General features: G+C 51.7%; 2 protein-coding genes across 9 annotated transcripts in view; one reads left to right on the forward strand and one right to left on the reverse strand.

The window, feature by feature from the left end:
• LOC135258089 (rho guanine nucleotide exchange factor 18-like) overlaps positions 1-20774 on the forward strand; it is a 27230-nt gene that overhangs the window by 4332 nt on the left and 2124 nt on the right. For 5 of the 8 annotated variants that reach the window (XM_064341319.1, XM_064341325.1, XM_064341324.1 and 2 more), the window contains exons 2-15: positions 633-754; positions 2884-3048; positions 3648-3788; positions 5460-5710; positions 5955-6080; positions 7178-7295; positions 9127-9458; positions 9738-9916; positions 11930-12003; positions 12946-13131; positions 14302-14510; positions 17026-17088; positions 17588-17635; positions 19405-19875. In XM_064341319.1, coding sequence (XP_064197389.1) covers positions 2961-3048; positions 3648-3788; positions 5460-5710; positions 5955-6080; positions 7178-7295; positions 9127-9458; positions 9738-9916; positions 11930-12003; positions 12946-13131; positions 14302-14510; positions 17026-17088; positions 17588-17635; positions 19405-19875 — 2286 coding nt within the window. In that variant the 5' untranslated portion in view covers positions 633-754; positions 2884-2960. The remainder of the gene's footprint in view (positions 1-632; positions 755-2883; positions 3049-3647; positions 3789-5459; positions 5711-5954; positions 6081-7177; positions 7296-9126; positions 9459-9737; positions 9917-11929; positions 12004-12945; positions 13132-14301; positions 14511-17025; positions 17089-17587; positions 17636-19404; positions 19876-20774) is intronic. The other 3 variants (XM_064341320.1, XM_064341326.1, XM_064341321.1) reach the window with 2 other exon arrangements.
• LOC135258090 (calcium and integrin-binding family member 3-like) overlaps positions 15540-20774 on the reverse strand; it is a 14659-nt gene continuing 9424 nt past the window's right edge. Inside the window, exon 6 of the mRNA XM_064341327.1 lies at positions 15540-15694. Within this exon, the coding sequence (XP_064197397.1) occupies positions 15667-15694 (28 nt within the window). The 3' untranslated portion in view covers positions 15540-15666. The remainder of the gene's footprint in view (positions 15695-20774) is intronic.

Raw genomic sequence — 20774 nt, forward strand, 5'->3', positions numbered from 1 at the left:
CTCGCTAACGCTTTAAACTCGCTAAGGCTTAAACTTGCTAACGCTTAAACTCGCTAACGCTTTAAACTTGCTAACGCTTTAAACTCACTAAGGCTTTAAACTCGCTAACGCTTTAAATTTGCTAACGCTTTAAATTTGCTAACGCTTTAAACTTGCTAAAGCTTTAAACTTGCTAAAGCTTTAAATTCGCTAACGCTTTAAACTCATTATCGCTTAAACTCGCTAATGCTTAAACTTGCTAAAGCTTTAAATTCGCTAACGTTTTAAACATGCTAATGTTTTAAACTCCCAATGCTATAGGCAGTATAGACTGTTTAAAGCCATAGGCACCGTATAAAGACCATTGTAATGGATTAAAGACAGTTTATGAACTGGTGGTGCCTGTTTATCCATCCAGTGGGGACATTGGGGCATTGTGCTGGAACAGGAAAGGGCCTTCTCCAAATTGTGTGCCCGGGGGCATTGTGCTGGAACAGGAAAGAGCCATCCCCAAACTGTGTGTCCAGGGGCATTGTTCTGGAACAGGAAAGGGCATTCCCCAAACTGTGTGCCCGGGGGAGTTGTGCTGGAACAGAAAAGGGCCTTCCCCGAACTGTGCGTTCTGATTCCTGTTCCTCTGTGGTTCTCTACAGGAGCAGCAGCTCATACCTCATGGACACACCGGCGCCCCCCTGAGGCCAGACATGACCTTCACCCCTCAAAGACCCAGTAAACTGCCAAATACTGCCCCTACCCAACTGCTCTGGAGTGCTAGGTCTGTACCCCACAACCCCTACCCAACCGGTCTGTACCCCACAACCCCTACCCAACCGGTCTGTACCCCACAACCCCTACCCAACCGCTTTGTACCCCACAACCCCTACCCAACCGCTCTGTACCCCACAACCCCTACCCAACCGCTCTGTACCCCACAACCTCTACCCAACCGGTCTGTACCCCACAACCCCTACCCAACCGCTCTGTGTCCCACAACCCCTACCCAGCCGGTCTGTGTCCCACAACCCCTACCCAACCGGTCTGTACCCCACAACCCCTACCCAACCGCTCTGTACCCCACAACCCCTACCCAACCGGTCTGTACCCCACAACCCCTACCCAACCGCTCTGTGTCCCACAACCCCTACCCAGCCGGTCTGTGTCCCACAACCCCTACCCAACCGGTCTGTACCCCACTACCCCTACCCACCCAACCGCTCTGTGTCCCACAACCCCTACCCGCCGGTCTGTGCCCACAACCCCTACCCAACCGTCTGTACCCCACTAACCCTACCCAACCGCTCTGTGTCCCACAACCCCTACCCTGCCGGTCTGTTCCCACAACCCCTACCCACCGGTCTGTACCCCACAACCCCTCCCAACCTCTCTGTACCCCACAACCCCTACCCAACCGGTCTTACCCCACAACCCCTACCCAACCGGTCTGTACCCCACACACCCCTACCCAACCGGTCTGTACCCCACAACCCCTACCCAACCGCTTTGTACCCCACAACCCCTACCCAACCGCTTTGTACCCCACAACCCCTACCCAACCGCTCTGTGTCCCACAACCCCTACCCAGCCGGTCTGTACCCCACAACCCCTACCCAACCGCTCTGTGTCCCACAACCTCTACCCAACCGGTCTGTACCCACAACCCCTACCCAACCGCTCTGTGTCCCACAACCCCTACCCAACCGTCTGTACCCCACAACCCCTACCCAACCGCTCTGTGTCCCACAACCCCTACCCAACCGGTCTGTACCCCACAACCCCTACCCAACCGCTCTGTGTCCCACAACCCCTACCCAGCCGGTCTGTGTCCCACAACCCCTACCCAACCGGTCTGTACCCCACAACCCCTACCCAACCGCTCTGTGTCCCACAACCCCTACCCAGCCGGTCTGTGTCCCACAACCCCTACCCAACCGGTCTGTACCCCACAACCCCTACCCAGCCGGTCTGTACCCCACAACCCCTTCCCAACCTCTCTGTACCCCACAACCCCTACCCAACCGGTCTGTACCCCACAACCCCTACCCAACCGGTCTGTACCCCACAACCCCTACCCAACCGGTCTGTACCCCACAACCCCTACCCAACCGCTTTGTACCCCACAACCCCTACCCAACCGCTCTGTACCCCACAACCTCTACCCAACCGGTCTGTACCCACAACCTCTACCCAACCGGTCTGTACCCTACAACCCCTACCCAACCGGTCTGTACCCCACAACCCCTACCCAGCCGCTCTGTGTCCCACAACCCCTACCCAGCCGGTCTGTGTCCCACAACCCCTACCCAACCGGTCTGTACCCCACAACCCTTACCCAACCGCTCTCTGTCCCACAACCCCTACCCAGCCGGTCTGTGTCCCACAACCCCTACCCAACCGGTCTGTACCCCACAACCCCTACCCAACCGCTCTGTGTCCCACAACCCCTACCCAGCCGGTTTGTACCCCACAACCCCTTCCCAACCTCTCTGTACCCCACAACCCCTACCCAACCGCTCTGTGTCCCACAACCCCTACCCAACCGGTCTGTACCCCACAACCCCTACCCAACCGCTCTCTGTCCCACAACCCCTACCCAGCCGGTCTGTGTCCCACAACCCCTACCCAACCGGTCTGTACCCCACAACCCCTACCCAACCGGTCTGTACCCCACAACCCCTACCCAACCGGTCTGTACCCCACAACCCCTACCCAACCGGTCTGTATCCCACGACTCCTATCCAATCAGTCTGCAGCAGCTGATCTGTACCCCACAAATACACCATTTCTCTGCCCCGAAACCCCCTCCCATCCTCCTGAATTTCTGCCTTCATCTTGGTCCTTCTCTATTTCTGGTTTTACATGGGTAATCCTGTTGTGCGTCTTTCCCTACCCTACCTCTGCTTACAGTTTACCTCGATAGTCCTGTGTTTCAGTCCCTCTCCCCGGAAGCTGGAGTTGTGTCTCTGTGCTCAGTCTCAGGTGAGATGGACGAGGTGGACACCCTCAGAATCAAGCGCCTTTCTGATGACAGACTCTCTCTGCCAGCCAGCGCGGAATCCACCCCTCTGCAAGGTGAGTCCTGCCCTCGTCCTGCTGAGCAGCCTGCTCTGTCTCACCTGCACCTGTAGCATACCTGTGCATGTATCTGTGGTTATACCTGTACCTGTGTCACACCTATACCTGTAGCATATTTGTGCATGTATCTGTGGTTATACCTGTGTCACACCTATACCTGTAGCATATTTGTGCATGTATCTGTGGTTATACCTGTGTCACACCTGTACCTGTAGCATACCTGTGCATGTATCTGTGGTTATACCTGTATCTGTGTCCCACCTGTACCTGTAGCATACCTGTGCATGTATCTGTGGTTATACCTGTATCTGTGTCCCACCTCTACCTGTAGCATACCTGTGCATGTATCTGTGGTTATACCTGTATCTGTGTCCCACCTCTACCTGTAGCATACCTGTGCATGTATCTGTGGTTATACCTGTATATGTGTCCCACCTCTACCTGTAGCATACCTGTGCATGTATCTGTGGTTATACCTGTATATGTGTCCCACCTCTACCTGTAGCATATAGCATAATCTCTCCATGCTATTTGGAGAGGCTGATGGAAAGTGTAGTCCAGGGCTTGGCTGAGAGTAATCCGCTTCCTGTTTTTAGATGGGGAGTATGCTGCTTTAAAGGCAGAGCTGGAATTGGACGCCCAGGACATTGAGGCGGAGTCCTGGAGCAGCGATGTAGACCCGCAGTTCCTGAAGACCTACCAGAAGGAGGCGATAAAGAGGCAGGATGTGATCTATGGTGAGTGCGCCATCATGACACCCGTTAAAGTGCACAGACTCAAGGTGATGCCTGTGTTACACCCTGTAGTAGGGTGGTAGTATAGTGTTAGTGTTAGATACTGTAGTGGGGTGGTAGTATAGTGACTGTGTTAGATACTGTAGTGGGGTGGTAGTATAGTGTTAGTGTTAGATACTGTAGTGGGGTGGTAGTATAGTGACTGTGTTAGATACTGTAGTGGGGTGGTAGTATAGTGTTAGTGTTAGATACTGTAGTGGGGTGGTAGTATAGTGACTGTGTTAGATACTGTAGTGGGGTGGTAGTATAGTGACAGCGTTTGATACTGTAGTGGGGTGGTAGTTAATTGGTGTAAATGATGGTCAGAATTATCACACTGGGGAAAGCAAGGAAGGGAAAATACTGGTTAATGGTAAGAGTGATATCGTGATAGTAGTTGTGATGTTGTGTCATGGCAGTGAGGATGTCATGATAGTGATGATGTTGTGATAGTGATGATGTTGTGAAAGTGATGGTGTTGTGATAGTTATGCAGTCATGTCAGTGACAAGTGATAATGTGATTATGATGATGTCATGTCTGTGATGATATTGATGTTGTTATAGTGATGATGTGATAATAATAATGTTGTGATACTGACGATTGATGTTGTAATAGTGATGATGTTGTGGTAGTGAGGATGTTGTCATAGTGATGATGTTGTGATAGTGGGGATGTTGTGACAATGATGACATTGTGATAATGCTGTGATGTGGTTGTGATAGTGAAGAGGTGGTGACTGTGATCACTTTGTGCTGATGCTGATTTTGTGATAGTGATGATGTCATGATAATGTTGATGTCGTGGCAGTGAGGATGTTGTGATAGTGATGTTGATGTCGTGGCAGTGAGGATGTTGTGATAGTGATGTCATGATAGTGATGATGTTGTGAAAGTGATCATGTCATGATAGTGATGATGTTGTGAAAGTTATGGTGTTGTGATAGTGATGTTGTGATAATGATGATGTCGTGATAGTGATGCTGTCTTGATAGTGATGATGTTGTGAAAGTGATGCTGTCTTGATAGTGATGATGTTGTGAAAGTGATAATTTTGTGATAGTGATGATGTTGTGATAGTGGGGATGTTGTGATATTGATGATGTTGTGAAAGTGATTATGTGATAGTGATGATGTGTGAGTGATGATGTTGTGAAAGTGATGATGTGATAGTGATGATGATGTGATAGTGAGGATGTTGTGATATTGATGATGAGATAGTGATGTGATGTTAATGTCAGCATTAACACAACATAAACATTATCACAACATCATCTCTATCACAAAATCAGCATTAGCACAAAGCGATAACAGTCACATCCTCATCACTATCACAACCACATCACATCATTATCACATTGTCATCACTGTCACAATATCCCCACTATCACAACGTCATCACCATCACAACATCAACACCACTATCATAGTGTTGTGACAGTGTTGTGATATTGATGATGTTGTGATGGTGATGTGATGTTAATGTTGTGGCAGTGAGGATGTTGTGATTGTGATGTTGATGTTGTGGCAGTGATGATGTTGTAATAGTGGTGTTTATGTTGTGATGGTGATGATGTTGTGATAGTGATGCGATGTTGATGTCGTGATAGTGATGATGTGACTGGGCCCCCATACAGAGCTGGTGCAGACGGAGGTGCACCACGTGCGCACGCTGAAGCTGATGCTGCGGGTATATGCGCATGCACTGCGGGAGGGCCTGCAGATGGAGGAGGAGAAGGTGGAGCGACTCTTCCCTCAGGTGGAGAACCTGCTGGAGATCCACCAGCACTTCCTGCTCCGCCTGAAAGAGCGGCGGCAGCAGGCCCTGGAGCCTGGGAGCGAGCGCAACTACGCCATCAACAGGCTGGGAGACATCCTGACCGCACAGGTACCTCCCCGTCTGCCCAATAGCCCCGCCTTCCCCCTTAGACCCGGCAGCATGCAGCACTTCAGTAAATTTGGGTCTGTGTTCCTCTGCAGTTTTTGGGGCAGTGGGGGGGCAGTGGGGGGCAGTGCGGTGGCAGGACATGGCGCTGCAGTAAATGTGGGTCTGTGTTCCTCTGCAGTTTTCGGGGCAGTGTGGGGGGCAGAACGCGGCACTGCAGTAAATTTGGGTCTGTGTTCTTCTGCAGTTTTCAGGGCATTGGGGAGACAGGATGGTGGAAAGCTACGGAGAGTTCTGCAGTCACTATGGCGACGCAGTCAGCTTCTACAAAGAGCAGCTCCAGAGCAACAAGAGGTTTCAGAGCCTGATACGGGTGAGAGGAGGAGAGGCGGTTGAAGCTTTTGCATCACGCATGCCTGCATGGACATCACGCATGCCTGCATGAGCATTTTGCATGCCTGCACGGGCATCACGCATGCCTGCATAAACATCACGCATGCCTGCACGAGCATCACGCATGCCTGCACGAGCATCACGCCTGCCTGCATGGGCATTACGCATGCCTGCACGAGCATCATGCATGCCTGCATGGGCATCACGCATGCCTGCACGAGCATCACGCATGCCTGCATGGGCATCACGCATGCCTGCACGAGCATCATGCCTGCCTGCACGAGCATTACACATGCCTGCACAAGCATCACGCATGCCTGCACGGGCATCACTTATGCCTACACAAGCATTACGCTTGCCTGCATGGGAATTACGCATGCCTGCATGGGCTTTACAAATTCCTGCATGGGCATTACGCATGCCTGCACGAGCATTACGCATGCCTGCATGGGCATTACGCATGCCTGCACGAGCATCACGCATGCCTGCACGAGCATTAAGCCTGCCTGCATGGACATTACGCATTTTTGCATGGGCATTATGCATGCCTGCACAGGCATTACATATGCCTGCATGGGCACAGAATCCATCAGAAACATGACGTCAGTGTATAAAACTGAGATTATTAACACATCGTTACCTGAGTGTGCTATAGGCAGGGACAGTAGATGTTCATGAGTCCCATCTGACAGAGGATTCACTCTTGTTTGTTTGTTTCACATCATGAGTGCTGTTTTTCTGTCTAATTGCTACTGTATTGTTGTTTTTTGTGCTTGTACGGATTTGTTAAAAAAATATTTATGTGCAGTGTATGAGGTGGCTACTGTTGCACTGGTGTACTGTGTTTGAGATTTAAGGATTTAGATGGTAAATACATGTGAATTGAAATTATTCTGGGTCATGTGCCCTAGATTAGCTGGGGTCCCTAGCTACAGGCAATGAAGCTAAATTCCAAAATCAAAACACAGTACAAGTTCTACAACACTCATTTAATATATGAATATATGCAAATATAGCGCTGGTATTCTGGTATAAAGTAAGGCTATAGAGAAATCACAAGTTTATTTTCTCTCCAAGAAAATCGGTACCTTGGCCATTGTGCAGAGGCTAGGGATCCCAGAGTGCCTCCTGCTGGTCACCCAGCGCATAACTAAGTATCCCGTTCTGCTGGAGCGCATTCTGAACAATACTGCAGGTACTGGAACCCCTGTGTGCACCTGTCTCACTCCTGTCAGTCTAGTGTTGTAAATGAGAAGTTGTTCTCAATCACTTTTACCTGGTTAAATAAAGGTTTAATAAATACATTAATTAATTAACCCCTGCACACCTGTCAGTCTACAGTTACCTCTGCAAACCTGTCAGTCTAGATTAACCCCTGCACACCTGTCAGCCACTTTTTTAAATGTTAAATTTTTCTTCACATTTCTTCAACATGGTTTGACAAGGTCATTCTCAAGATTGAATGTGGTTAACTGTGGTAACTGTGTATGTGTGGCTGTGGTTAATGAGGTAATTGGGTGGGCGTGGCTGTGGTTAATGAGGTAATTGGGTGGGCGTGGCTGTGGTTAATGAGGTAATTGGGTGAGCGTGGCTGTGGTTAATGAGGAAATTGGGTGGGCGTGGCTGTGGTTAATGAGGTAATTGGGTGGGCGTGGCTGTGGTTAATGAGGTAATTGGGTGGGATTGGCTGTGGTTAATGAGGTAATTGGATATGCGTGGCTGTGGTTAATGAGGTAATTGGGTGAGAGTGGCTGTGGTTAATGAGGTAATTGGGTGGGCGTGGCTGTGGTTAATGAGGTAATTGGGTGAGAGTGGCTGTGGTTAATGAGGTAATTGGGTGGGCGTGGCTGTGGTTAATGAGGTAATTGGGTGGGATTGGTTGTGGTTAATGAGGTAATTGGATATGCTTGGCTGTGGTTAATGAGGTAATTGGGTGGGCGTGGCTGTGGTTAATGAGGTAATTGGGTGGGCGTGGCTGTGGTTAATGAGGTAATTGGGTGGGTGTGGCTGTGGTTAATGAGGTAATTGGGTGGGTGTGGCTGTGGTTAATGAGGTAATTGGGTTGGCGTGGCTGTGGTTAATGAGATAATTTGGTGGGTGTGGCTGTTGTTAATATGCTAATTGTGTGGGTGTGGCTGTGATTGATATGCTAATTGAGTGGGCATGGCTGTGGTTAATATGCTAATTGCGTGGGCCTGGCTGTTGTTAATATTCTAATTGAGTGGGCGTGGCCGTTGTTAATATGCTAATTGAGTGGGCGTGGCTGTTGTTAATATGCTAATTGTGTGGGTATGACTGTGGTTAATATGCTAATTGTATGGACGTGGCTGTGGTTAATATGCTAATTGTGTGGGCGTGGCTGTGGTTAATATGCTAATTGTGTGGGCGTGACTGTGGCTAATATGCTAATTCAGTGGGCCTGGCTGTTGTTAATATGCTAATTGTGTGGGCGTGGCTGTGGTTAATATGCTAATTGTGTGGGCGTGACTCTGGTTAATATGCTAATTGGGTGGGCGTGGCTGTGGTTAATGTGTTAATTGGGTGGGCGTGTCTGTGGTTAATATGCTAATTGTGTGGGCGTGACTTTGGTTAATATGCGAATTGGGTGGGCGTGGCTATGGTTAATATGCTAATTGGGTGGGCGTGACTGTGGTTTATATGTGAATTGGGTGGGCCTGGCTGTGGTTAATATTCCAATTGGGTGGGTGTGACTGTGGTTAATATGCTAATTGTGTGAGCGTGGCTGTGGTTAATATGCTAATTGTGTGGGCGTGACTGTGGTTAATATGCTAATAGTGTGGGCATGGCTGTGGTTAATATGCTAATTGGGTGGGCGTGGCTGTGGTTAATATGCTAATTGTGTGGGCGTGGCTGTGGTTAATATGCTAATTGGGTGGGCGTGGCTGTGGTTAATATGCTAATTGGGTGGGCGTGGCTGTGGTTAATATGCTAATTGTGTGGGCTTGGCTGTGGTTAATATGCTAATTGTGTGGGCTTGGCTGTGGTTAATGTGTTCATGTGTCCAGCTGGGACGGTGGAGCAGCAGGAGTTGGGGCGGGCCCTGGTGCTGATTAAGGAGCTGATTGGCCAGGTGGACGGGCAGGTGTGCGTGTTCGAGCGTGCTGCGCGGTTGCGTGACATTGCCAGCCGGCTGGAGTCGCGGTCCGCGGGCCGGATGAAGGACGGGCGGCTGTTCCGGCGGGAGGACCTGGCGATGGGCCGGCGCTCGCTGCTGCACCAGGGCGCTGTGGCCTGGAAGGCGGCCTCCGGCCGCCTCAGAGACGTCCTGGCCGTGCTCTGCTCTGACGTGCTGCTGCTCCTGCAGGAGAAGGACCAGAAGTACAGCTTCTCTGTGGTGGTGCGCGTCTGTCTGTCTGTCTGTCTGCCTGTCTGTCTGAGCATCTGCCTGCCTGTCTGTCCGTCCGTCTCTCTGTCTGTCTGTCTGTCTGTCTGAGCATCTGCCTGCCTGTCTGTCCGTCCGTCTCTCTGTCTGTCTGTCTGTCTGTGCATCTGTCTGTCTGCCTGTTTGTCTGTCTGTCTGACTGTCTGTGCATCTGCCTGTCTGTCTGCCCGTCTGTCTGTTTTGCTGCCTGTCTCTCTGTTGACCAGCCCGCATGTCTGTGTGTCTGTCCTGCAGGATGGCAAGCCGTCTGTGATCTCCCTGCAGAAGCTGATTGTGCGGGAGGTGGCTCATGAAGAGAAGGCCATGTTCCTGATCTGCGCCTCCTCTGCTGAGCCGGAGATGTATGAGATCCACACCTCCTCAAAGGAGGACTGCCATGCCTGGATGGCCCTGATTCGCCAGGCTGTGGAGAGGTGGGGTCTCCTGGCAACTCAGCTACGCCCCCTCCCAATCAATTGAACAACCAACCACATACGCTGCTTTAACAGCTGCTCCCCCTTAGCCACACCCCTCCTGTTTTAACTCCTCCCCCGCCCCTTTCATTACATTACATTACATTATAGGCATTTAGCAGACGCTCTTATCCAGAGCGACTTACAACAGTGTAACCAAACTCAGGATCAAGTCCACTTAAGTCCATTGAACAAAATGCAGATAAAAAGCCTTTACTATGGTAGCATACATTAAGGAGAAACAAGATAGTCTGAACCAAAAATTTTTTTTTTTTTTTTTTTTTTTTTTTATAGTTATGGGAGGGGGTTTAGGGAAGAGGAGAGAGGTACACAGAGAAGAGGTGCGTCTTGAGTTTCCGTTTGAAGGTGCTCAGACACTCTGCTGTTCTGACCTCCACTGGAAGATCGTTCCACCATCGTGGGGCCAGAACTGCAAAGAGTCGAGACCTTGTTGCTGCTCGTGTTGGGGGAGGAATCAGCCGCCCTGTAGTAGCCGATCGGAGCGATCTGGCCGGCTTGTAGGGTCTGATCATCTTCTGCAGATAACCAGGAGCTGACCCCTTGACTGCTTGGAAAGCAAGCACCAGTGTCTTAAACCGGATGCGAGCTTGCACTGGTAGCCAGTGGAGGGAGATGAGGAGGGGAGTGACGTGGGAGTCACGAGGGAGGTTGTAAACCAGACGTGCTGCTGCATTCTGGATGAGCTGAAGGGGTCTGGTGGCTGATGCTGGGAGGCCAGCCAGGAGGGAGTTGCAGTAGTCCAGACGTGACAGTATCATGGCCTGGACCAGGAGCTGTGTGGAATAATTGGTGAGGAGTGGTCTTATTCTGCGGATATTGTACAGGATGAACCTGCACGACCGGGTGGTTGCCGCGATATTCTCAGAGAGTGCCAGCCTGTTGTCCAGCACAACTCCAAGATTTCGGGCACTCTGCGAAGGGTGTAGGGGAGTGTCTCCTAAAGAAATGGGCAGATGAGAAGTGGGAGAGGTAAGAGAAGGAATATGAGAAGTTCCGTTTTGCTTGTGTTGAGCTTGAGCTGGTGTTTGGTCATCCAGCTCTGGATGTCACTCAGGCAGGCGGATATGCGATCGGAGACCTGAGTGTCTGTGGGAGAGAAAGAGTAGAAAGTTGAATATCATCTGCATAGAGATGATATGACATGCCATGGGCGGCAATAACAGGGCCAAGGGACCTAGTATACAGAGAAAAGAGGAGGGGACCAAGGACAGAGCCCTGAGGGACCCCAGTTGTGAGGGGACGAGGAGCTGATACTGCACCAGCCCAGGCAACCTGGAAGGAGCGGCCGGAGAGATAGGACGCAATCCAGTTGAGGGCTGGTCCGCAAATTCCCAATTCTGTCAGGGAAGACAGAAGTGTAGGATGGTCAACGGTGTCGAAGGCAGCTGAGAGGTCAAGAAGAATTAGGACAGATGAACGGGATGCTGCGTGTGCTGCGTGGAGAGACTCAGTGACGGAGAGCAGGGCAGTCTCCGTCGAGTGACCGGGTCTGAAACCAGACTGCTGAGGGTCTTGGAGGTTATGTTTAGAAAGAAAAGAGGAAAGTTGGTTGGACGCAGCACGTTCGAGAGTTTTAGATAGGAATGGAAGAAGGGATACCGGTCTGTAGTTCTGGGTGAGGCAGGGGTCCAGTGTTGGTTTCTTCAGAATGGGGGTGATGTGGGCTCTTTTGAAAGATGACGGGAAGGTGCCAGAAGTCAGGGAGGAGTTAATCAGGTGGGCGATGAAGGGGATGATCTCTGGTGAGATCAGCTGGAGGAGGGTAGAGGGGAGGGGATCAAGGGCACAGGTGATGGGACGGTGGGAGAGCAAGAGTTGGGAGACATCAGGGAGAAAGAGTGGGGAGAAGGTGGAGAATGTGGGGAGGGTCATAGAGGGGATGGGGGGAGGGAAGGGTGGGGAGTCGGGAGGGTCAAGGGAGCTGCGGATGAGTGTGGCTTTCCTCGCCCCCAGCTGCCCAGATGTGGAGGAGGAGCTCTTCAGTGAGCAGGAGGAAGCCAGAGCCATCAAACTGCGGCAGTTCCAGGGTAAGACCTGTCTGTCTGTCTGTGTCTGTCTGTGTCTGTGCTCACGTCTGTCTGTCTGTCTGTCAGTCTGTGCTCACGTCTGTCTCTCTGTCTGTCTGTCTGTGTCTGTCTGGCTGTCTGTCTGTCTGTGCTCACGTCTGTCTGCCTGTCTGTCTGTCTGTGCTCACGTCTGTCTGGCTGTCTGTCTATCTGTCTGTCTGTCTGTGCTCACGTCTGTCTGTGTCTGGCTGTCTGTCTATCTGTCTGTCTGTGCTCACGTCTGTCTGTCTGTCTGTCTGTCTGTCTGTGTCTTTCTGTCTGTGCTTACGTCTGTCTATCTGTCTGTGTCTGGCTGTCTGCCTGTCTGTCTGCCTGTGTTCACGTCTGTCTGTCTGTCTGTCTGTCTGTGTTCACGTCTCTGTCTGTCTGTACTCATGACTGTCTGTCTGTCTGTGTCTGGCTGTCTGTCTGGCTGTGTTCACGTCTCTGTCTGTCTGTCTGTACTCATGTCTGTTTGTCTGTCTTTCTGTCTGTCTGTGTTCATGGCTGAATGTCTGTGTTCACAGAGGTATGTCAGTTTTAGGAGTGGTATTTTGATCAGTTCTGTATGTGTGCATGTGCATGTGTGCGTGCCCGTACGTGTGTGTGTGTGTGTGTGTGTGTGTGTGTGCATGTGCGCGTGTGCATATGTATGTATGTATGTGTGTGTGTGTGTGTGTGTGTGTGTATGCATGTGCGCGTGTGCATATGTATGTATGTGTGTGTGTGCATGTGCGCGTGTGCATATGTGTGTGTGTGTGTGTGTGTATGCATGTGCACGTGTGCATATGTATGTATGTGTGTGTGTGCATGTGCGCGTGTGCATATGTGTGTGTGTGCATGTGCGCGTGTGCATATGTATGTGTGTGTGTGCGTGTGTGTGCATGTGCACGTGTGCATATGTATGTGTGTGTGTGTGTGCAGAGCGGTTGTTGGTGAAAGATGCGGAGGTTGCACAGGTTCTGTCGGAGAAGCTGCAGATGTTTGCGGAGCTGACGGAGGCGCTGACGGGGGTGCAGGACACCCCCACCCGCTCCCGCTTATTGCTGCACTGCGATTCCTCTGACCTCCAGCAGGGGGAGCAGCTGCTGACGGGGGCCATCGCTGAGGGTAACTCGTCCTTTGTTTAGTCGCTCTCTCTCTCTGCAGCTCAGTGTGAGCGTGCGGTCCTGCTTCTCCCCGCACTGGCCACTGAGCTGGCTTACATCACGACCCACCTACCAGCGGTCAGGAGTCAGCAGACACAGTGACTGACCTGGTCAGGCTCACAGTACTGTAAGGTTAACCGGGTCAGACTCATAGTACTGTAAGGTTAACCTGGTCAGGCTCATAGTACTGTAAGGGTAACCTGGTCAGGCTCATAGTACTGTAAGGTTAACCTGGTCAGACTCATAGTACTGTAAGGTTAACCTGGTCAGGCTCATAGTACTGTAAGGTTAACCTGGTCAGGCTCATAGTACTGTAAGGTTAACCTGGTCAGGCTCATAGTACTGTAAGGTTAACCTGGTCAGGCTCATAGTACTGTAAGGTTAACCTGGTCAGGCTCATAGTACTGTAAGGTTAACCTGGTCAGGCTCATAGTGCTGTAAGGTTAACCTGGTCATGCTCACAGTACTGTAAGGTTAACCTGGTCATTCTCATAGTACTGTAAGGTTAACCTGGTCAGGCTCATAGTACTGTAAGGTTAACCTGGTCATGCTCATAGTACTGTAAGGTTAACTTGGTCAGGCTCATAGTACTGTAAGGTTAAGCTGGTCAGGCTCATAGTACTGTAAGATAGGGTTGGGTGATATACCCCAGTAATAATAAATTAGATAATTAAGGATAATTTGTTTTTTCTTTTTAATTATATCTGAAGCTGTTGTAAACAGCCAAAATAAAGAATGTTTACAGAGAAAAGAATGTTGCCACTGTTGTCAGTTGGGTGTTGACGGCCAATCAGCAGCAAGGTTGTCCAGTTGCGATTTGTTTTGTCAATCACATGGAAGCTGCATAGCAACAGTGCAGTGCAGTATATAACAGTCCAGTGCATTAACCCTAACACTAACCCTAACCCTAACCCCTCTAACCCTAACCCTAACCCTAACCCTAAAAAACCTTTCACGAGGCCTCTTAAGTGTGGTTGTTTACCTCAGGATCGGGTATAATTAAAGAGTATAATTTGATAATTGTCATGGCCATATATATCCCAGCCCTACCATAAGATTAACCTAGAAAAGTCTGACAGCCTCAGATTTCCCTGTCCTAATTCCCCCCCACCCCCCTCTCCCCCCCTTTCAGTGGAGAACCTGCAGGCCTTCCTGTTGGGGGGTGTGAGGGAGGAGATGCTGAATAATGCCTGTGATGAGGAAGATACAGCTGTGGAGGGCATGGCTGTGGAGGGCGTGGCTGTGGAGGGTGTGGCTGTGGAGGGCCTGGAAAGGGACAGGATCCTGACCTCTGTCCCCCAGCTGAATGAGCTCAGCGGCACTGACATCCTGGAGCAGCTGGTGGGTCTCTCTACATGCGCTACGCTCACATGCAGTTGCACCATCTGGTTTCCCCATGGTGATGTCACTGTCAGGCGTTCCATTACATTATATTACATCACAGGCATTTGGCAGACGCTCTTATCCAGAGTGATGTACAACAAAGTGTATAACCATAACCAGGAACAAGTGTGTTGAAAACCCTAGAGGGAAGTATAGTTCGAAGCGCAGGTAACGACCGCATAGTTTAACTTGGACCCTGTAGGTTAATCTTATTAACACAACAAAAACTGCAACAAAACAGTCTATGCAAATAGAACAAGCAATAGCTGAGTAGGCACAAGTGTAATAAATAAGTCAACTAAGATAAACAGCTTACCTAGCTACAACCCTAAGATTATATAGTCAATTAGAGGTAGGGAAGGATGTGGAGAGGTGCAGCCTGAAGAGGTGAGTCTTCAGTCGTCGTTTGAAGGTGGTCAGGGTCTCAGCTGTTCTGACTTCCACGGGAAGGTCATTCCACCATTGTGGGGCCAGAACAGACAGGAGACGTGTTCGGGAAGCGCAGGTGCGAAGAGGGGGAGGTGCCAGGTGTCCTGAGGTAGCTGAACAGAGGGGTCTGGCTGGCATGTAGGGTTTGAAGATCTTGTGGAGGTATGCTGGGGCTGATCCCTTGACTGCCTGGTATGCTAGGACCAATGTTTTGATTTTGATGCGAGCCATAACGGGCAGCCAGTGGAGGGTAGTGAGCAGGGGGGTGACATGGGAGTGTCTGGGAAGGTTGAAGACCAGACGAGCTGCAGCATTCTGAATGAGTTGCAGGGGTCCGATGGCAGATGCTGGAAGGCCAGCCAGAAGAGAGTTGCAGTAGTCTAGGCGGGATAGTCCCATTGCTTGGACCAGGAGCTGGGTTGAGTAGGTGGTGAGAAAGGGGCAGATTCTCCGGATGTTATACAGGAAAAATCTGCACGCCCGGCTTACCACTGCGATGTTCTTGGAGAGGGACAGCCTGTTGTTCATCACCACTTCGAGATTCTTGGTACAGGGTGATGTCCGGTGTCCCCGAAGGAAATGGAAAAATCAAGGAGGGGAGAGGTTAGAGCAGGAATAAAGATTAGCTCCGTCTTACCCAGGTTGAGCTTCAGGTGGTGATTGTCCATCCAGCTCTGCATGTCCCTCAGGCAGGCGGAGATGCGGGCAGGGACCTGTGTGTCCGATGGGGAGAAGGAGAGAAAGAGTTGTGTGTCGTCAGCATAGCAGTGATAAGACAAGCCATGGGCAGAGATTACAGGGCCAAGCGATTTGGTGTATAAGGAGAAGAGGAGGGGACCGACGACTAAGCCCTGGGGAACTCCCGTGACAAGGGTGCAGGGCAGAGATACTCTACCAGCCCAGGCAACCAGGAAGGAGCGATCGGAGAGATAGGACTCAATCCAGTCAAGGGCTGTGCCACAAATCCCTGTTGCTGCCAGGGAGGACAGGAGGATGGAGTGCTCCACAGTGTCGAAAGCAGCTGAGAGATCTAGCAGAATCAGGACAGAGGAGAGGGAGGCTGCTCGTGCGGCATGAAGTGACTCACTGACCGAGAGGAGTGCAGTCTGTCGAGTGGCCAGGCATGAAGCCGGACTGATTACAGCAACTCTATGTGCCTGGACGAATTATACACTTACTTACACTTACATCACGTTAGTGATGTCACTGTCAGGCATTCCATTAGTGATGTCACTGTAAGGCATTCCATTAGTGATGTCACTGTCAGGCGTTCCATTAGTGATGTCCCTGTCAGGCGTTCCATTAGTGATGTCACTGTCAGGCGTTCCATTAGTGATGTCACTGTCAGGCGTTCCATTAGTGATGTCACTGTCAGGCATTCCACTGGTGATGTCACTGTCAGGTGTTCCACTGGTGATGTCACTGTCAGGTGTTGCATTGATGATGTCACTGTCAGGCATTCCATTAATGATGTCACTGTCAGGCCTTGCATTGATGATGTCACTGTCAGGCATTCCATTAGTGATGTCACTGTCAGGTTTTCCATTTGTGATGTCACTGTCAGGTTTTCCATTCGTGATGTCACTGTCAGGTGTTCCATTTGTGATGTCACTGTCAGGTTTTCCATTCGTGATGTCACTGTCAGGTGTTCCATTAGTGATGTCACTGTCAGGTTTTCCATTTGTGATGCCTCCATCAGACATCCCACATTTATGTAGTAACTGTGGCTCTCCTTCTCTCCCTTTCTTTCCCTCTGTTCCTAACCCCTCTCTTTTTCCCTCCCTCTCTCTCTCTTTCCCTCTCTCTCCCTCTCACTCTCTCTCTCCCTAACCCCTCTCTCTTTTTCCCTCCCTCTCTCTCATTCTCTCTCTTTCTCTCTCTCGCTGTCTCTCTACCTAACCCCTCTCTCTTTTCCCTCCCTCTCTCTCATCCTCTCTCGCTGTCTCTCTCCCTAACCCCTCTCTCTTTTCCCTCCCTCTCTCTATTTCTCTCTTTCCCTCTCTCGCTGTCTCTCTCCCTAACCCCTCTCTCTCCCTCCCCTCAGGTTGATGAGAACGCACAGACCAGGCGGAGCCGTTCTGACTCAAACACCTTTCCTGTGGCAGAGGTGGGAAATGATCAGTAAGACTGAACCTCCTTTAGCTGCAGAGAGACTGAACCTCCTTTAGCTGCAGTGAGACTGAACCTCCTTTAGCTGCAGTGAGACTGAACCTCCTTTAGCTGCAGAGAGACTGAACCTCCTTTAGCTGCAGTGAGACTGAACCTCCTTTAGCTGCAGTGAGACTGAACCTCCTTTCGCTGCAGTATGTGTGTATGTGTGCAGGTGTGTTTGACATGCTGTTTGTTGTTTTGTGTGTGTGTGTGTGTGTGTGTGTGCCGGTGTGTTTGACATGCTGTTTGTTGAGTTGTGTGTGTGTGTGTGTGTGTGTGTGCAGGTGTGTTTGACATGCTGTTTGTTGAGTTGTGTGTGTGTGTGCAGGTGTGTTTGACATGCTGTTTGTTGAGCTGTGTGTGTGTGTGTGTGTGTGTATACAGGTAAGTTTGACATGTTGTTGGTTGATTTGTGTAAATGTGGATGTGAATTCATGACCTTTTATTTATGTTAGTTTTTTGACAGAGTCCTGAAGTTGTCGCAGAGGCTGTATACTCTACAGGTAGGAGCATTCACCTGTGTGAATTTATCATGCACACTCCACTGCTATTGGCTGAACACTCAACTGAACACTCAAGCCCGCCATTGGCTGAACATTCAGCTGAACACTCAAGCCCGCCATTGGCTGAACACTCGGCTGTACAGTCATCATCAAGCCAGCCATTGGCTGAAAAGTTTTGGTGCTTGTGTGACAGACATGAGGAAACAGGAGGCAGATCTTTATCAGAGCTTCCTCTGCATATACAGTCCAACCTCCAGCATGAAGGGGCAGAATATTCAGCCACTGAAGCTGTTCTTGTGGCCTGTTTTTGCTTGTTTAGCATTTTCCTTTGTGTTTGGGTGTTTGGTGGGAGTTTGGTTAAAGATTGGTGGCTGTGCTTCGACTGTGGTGGACGGGTTGCAGGTAGGCTGACGTTTGGTGGATGTTTGGCTATAGATAGGCTGACTTTGGTGGATGCATGGCTGCAGGTAGGCTGGTGATTTAGTGGATGTTTGGTTGCAGTTAGGCTGGTGTTTGGTGGATTTTTGGTTGCAGCTAGGCTGGTGTTGGGTGGATGCTTGGTGGATGTTTGGTTGCAGTTAGGCTGGTGTTTGGTGGATGTTTGGTTGCAGTTCGGCTGGTGTTTGGTGGATGTTTGGTTGCAGCTAGGCTGGTGTTGGGTGGATGCTTAGTGGATGTTTGGTTGCAGTTAGGCTGGTGTTTGGTGGATGTTTGTTTGCAGTTAGGCTGGTTTTGGGTGAATGTTTGATGGATGTTGCAGTTAGGCTGGTGTTTGGTGAATGTTTATTTGCAGTTAGGCTCGTGTTGGGTGGATGTTTGGTGTATGTTTGGCTGCAGCTAGGCAGGTTTTTGGTGGATGTTTGGCTGCAGCTAGGCGGGTTTTTTGTGGATGTTTGGCTGCAGCTAGGCGGGTATCTGGTGGATGTTTGGCTGCAGTTAGGCTGGTGTTTGGTGGATGTTTGGTTGCAGCTAGGCTGGTGTTCGGTGGATGCTTGGTGGATGTTTGGTTGCAGTTAGGCTGGTGTTGGGTGGATGTTTGGTGTATGTTTGGCTACAGCTAGGCAGGTTTTTGGTGGATGTTTGGCTGCAGCTAGGCGGGTTTTTTGTGGATATTTGGCTGCAGCTAGGCGGGTATCTGGTGGATGTTTGGCTGCAGTTAGGCTGGCGTTTGGATATTTGGTTGCAGTTAGGCTGATGTTTGGTGGATGTTTGGTTGCTGTTAGGTTGGTGTTGGGTGGATGTTTGGCGAATGTTTGGCTGCAGTTAGGCGGGTATCTGGTGGATGTTTGGCGGGTTTTTGGTGTATGTTTGGCTGCAGTTAGGCGGGTTTTTGTTTGATGTTTGGCTGCAGCGAGGCAGGTTTTTGGTGTATGTTTGGCTGCAGCTAGGCAGGTTTTTGTTTGATGTTTGGCTGCAGCTAGGTGGGTTTTTGGTGGATGTTTGGCTGCAGTTAGGCAGGTTTTTGTTGGATGTTTGGCTGCAGTTAGGCGGGTGTTTGGTGGATGTTTGGCTGCAGTTAGGCGGGTGTTTGGTGGATGTTTGGCTGCAGTTAGGCGGGTATCTGGTGGTTGTTTGGCTGCAGTTAGGCGGGTTTTTGTTGGATGTTTGGCTGCAGTTAGGCTGGTTTTTGTTTGATGTTTAGCTGCAGTTAGGCGGGTGTTTGGTGGATGTTTGGCTGCAGTTAGGCGGGTTTCTGTTGGATGTTTGGTGGTTGTTTGGTGGATGTTTGTTAGCATTGGGTCGTAATTTGTGCTGCTGTTCTCCCACAGGCGGTCGTGGTGCAGCAGGACTCTCACATCGAGCTGCAGCGAGCGGCAGCGCTGGAGGGGGCGGGGGGGAGGTCGGGGCGTGGGCGGGGGGCGGGGGGGGCCCTGCTGGAGCAGGAGAAGCAGCGGAACCTGGAGCGGCAGCGGGAGGAGCTGGCGAGTTTCCAGCGGCTGCGCAGCCAGCAGCGGCAGGAGCAGGAGCGCTGGCAGCGCGAGTGTGAGCAGCAGCGGCTGCAGCTGCAGGCCCAGGAGGAGGCGCTGCAGAGCCGGCAGGAGGAGGCGCTGCAGCAGGAGGCGCGGCTGCAGGAGGAGCAGAGGAATCTGCAGTCCCAGAGGGAGCAGTACCAGCAGGACCTGGAGAGGCTGCGCGAGTCGATCCGCGCCGTGGAGAAGGAGCGCGAGTGGCTGGAGCAGCAGAACCAGCTGAGGAAGAGCAAGACCAGCCCCGCCCTGCACGCCCTGCACCCCACACAGGTCAGCCTCGCCCTGCACGCCCTGCACCCCACACAGGCCAACCCTGCTCTGCACCCCACACAGGCCAACCCCGCTCTGCACCCCACACAGCTCAGCCCCGCCCTGTACGCCCTGCACCCCACACAGGTCAGCCTCACCCTGCATGCCCTGTACCCCACACAGGCCAACCCCACCCTGCACCCCACACAGCTCAGCCCCGCCCTGCACGCCCTGCACCGCACACAGCTCAGCCCCGCCCTGCATGCCCTGCACCCCACACAGCTCAGCCCCGCCCTGCACCCCACACAGCTCAGCCCCGCCCTGCACGCTCTGCACCCCACACAGGTCAGCCCAACCCTGCACGGCCTGCACCTCACACAGGTCAGCCTCGCCCTGCACCCCACACAGGCCAACCCCGCTCTGCACCGCACACAGCTCAGCCCCGCCCTGCACGCCCTGCACCCCACACAGGTCAGCCTCACCCTGCATGCCCTGCACCCCACACAGGCCAACCCCTCCCTGCACCCCACACAGCTCAGCCCCGCCCTGCACGCCCTGCACCCCACACAGCTCAGCCCCGCCCTGCATGCCCTGCACCCCACACAGGTCAGCCCCACCCTGCACGCCCTGCACCCTACACAGGCCAACCCTGCTCTGCACCCCACACAGCTCAGCCCCGCCCTGCACGCCCTGCACCCCACACAGGTCAACCCCGCTCTGCACCCCACACAGCTCAGCCCCGCCCTGCACCCCACACAGGTCAGTCTCGCCCTGCATGCCCTGTACCCCACACAGGCCAACCCCGCCCTGCACCCCACACAGGCCAACCCCGCCCTGCACCGCACACAGCTCAGCCCCGCCCTGCATGCCCTGCACCCCACACAGCTCAGCCCCGCCCTGCACCCCACACAGGCCAACCT

This window comes from Anguilla rostrata, chromosome 6 (assembly GCF_018555375.3).
Source record: "Anguilla rostrata isolate EN2019 chromosome 6, ASM1855537v3, whole genome shotgun sequence".
Taxonomy (NCBI): domain Eukaryota; kingdom Metazoa; phylum Chordata; class Actinopteri; order Anguilliformes; family Anguillidae; genus Anguilla; species Anguilla rostrata.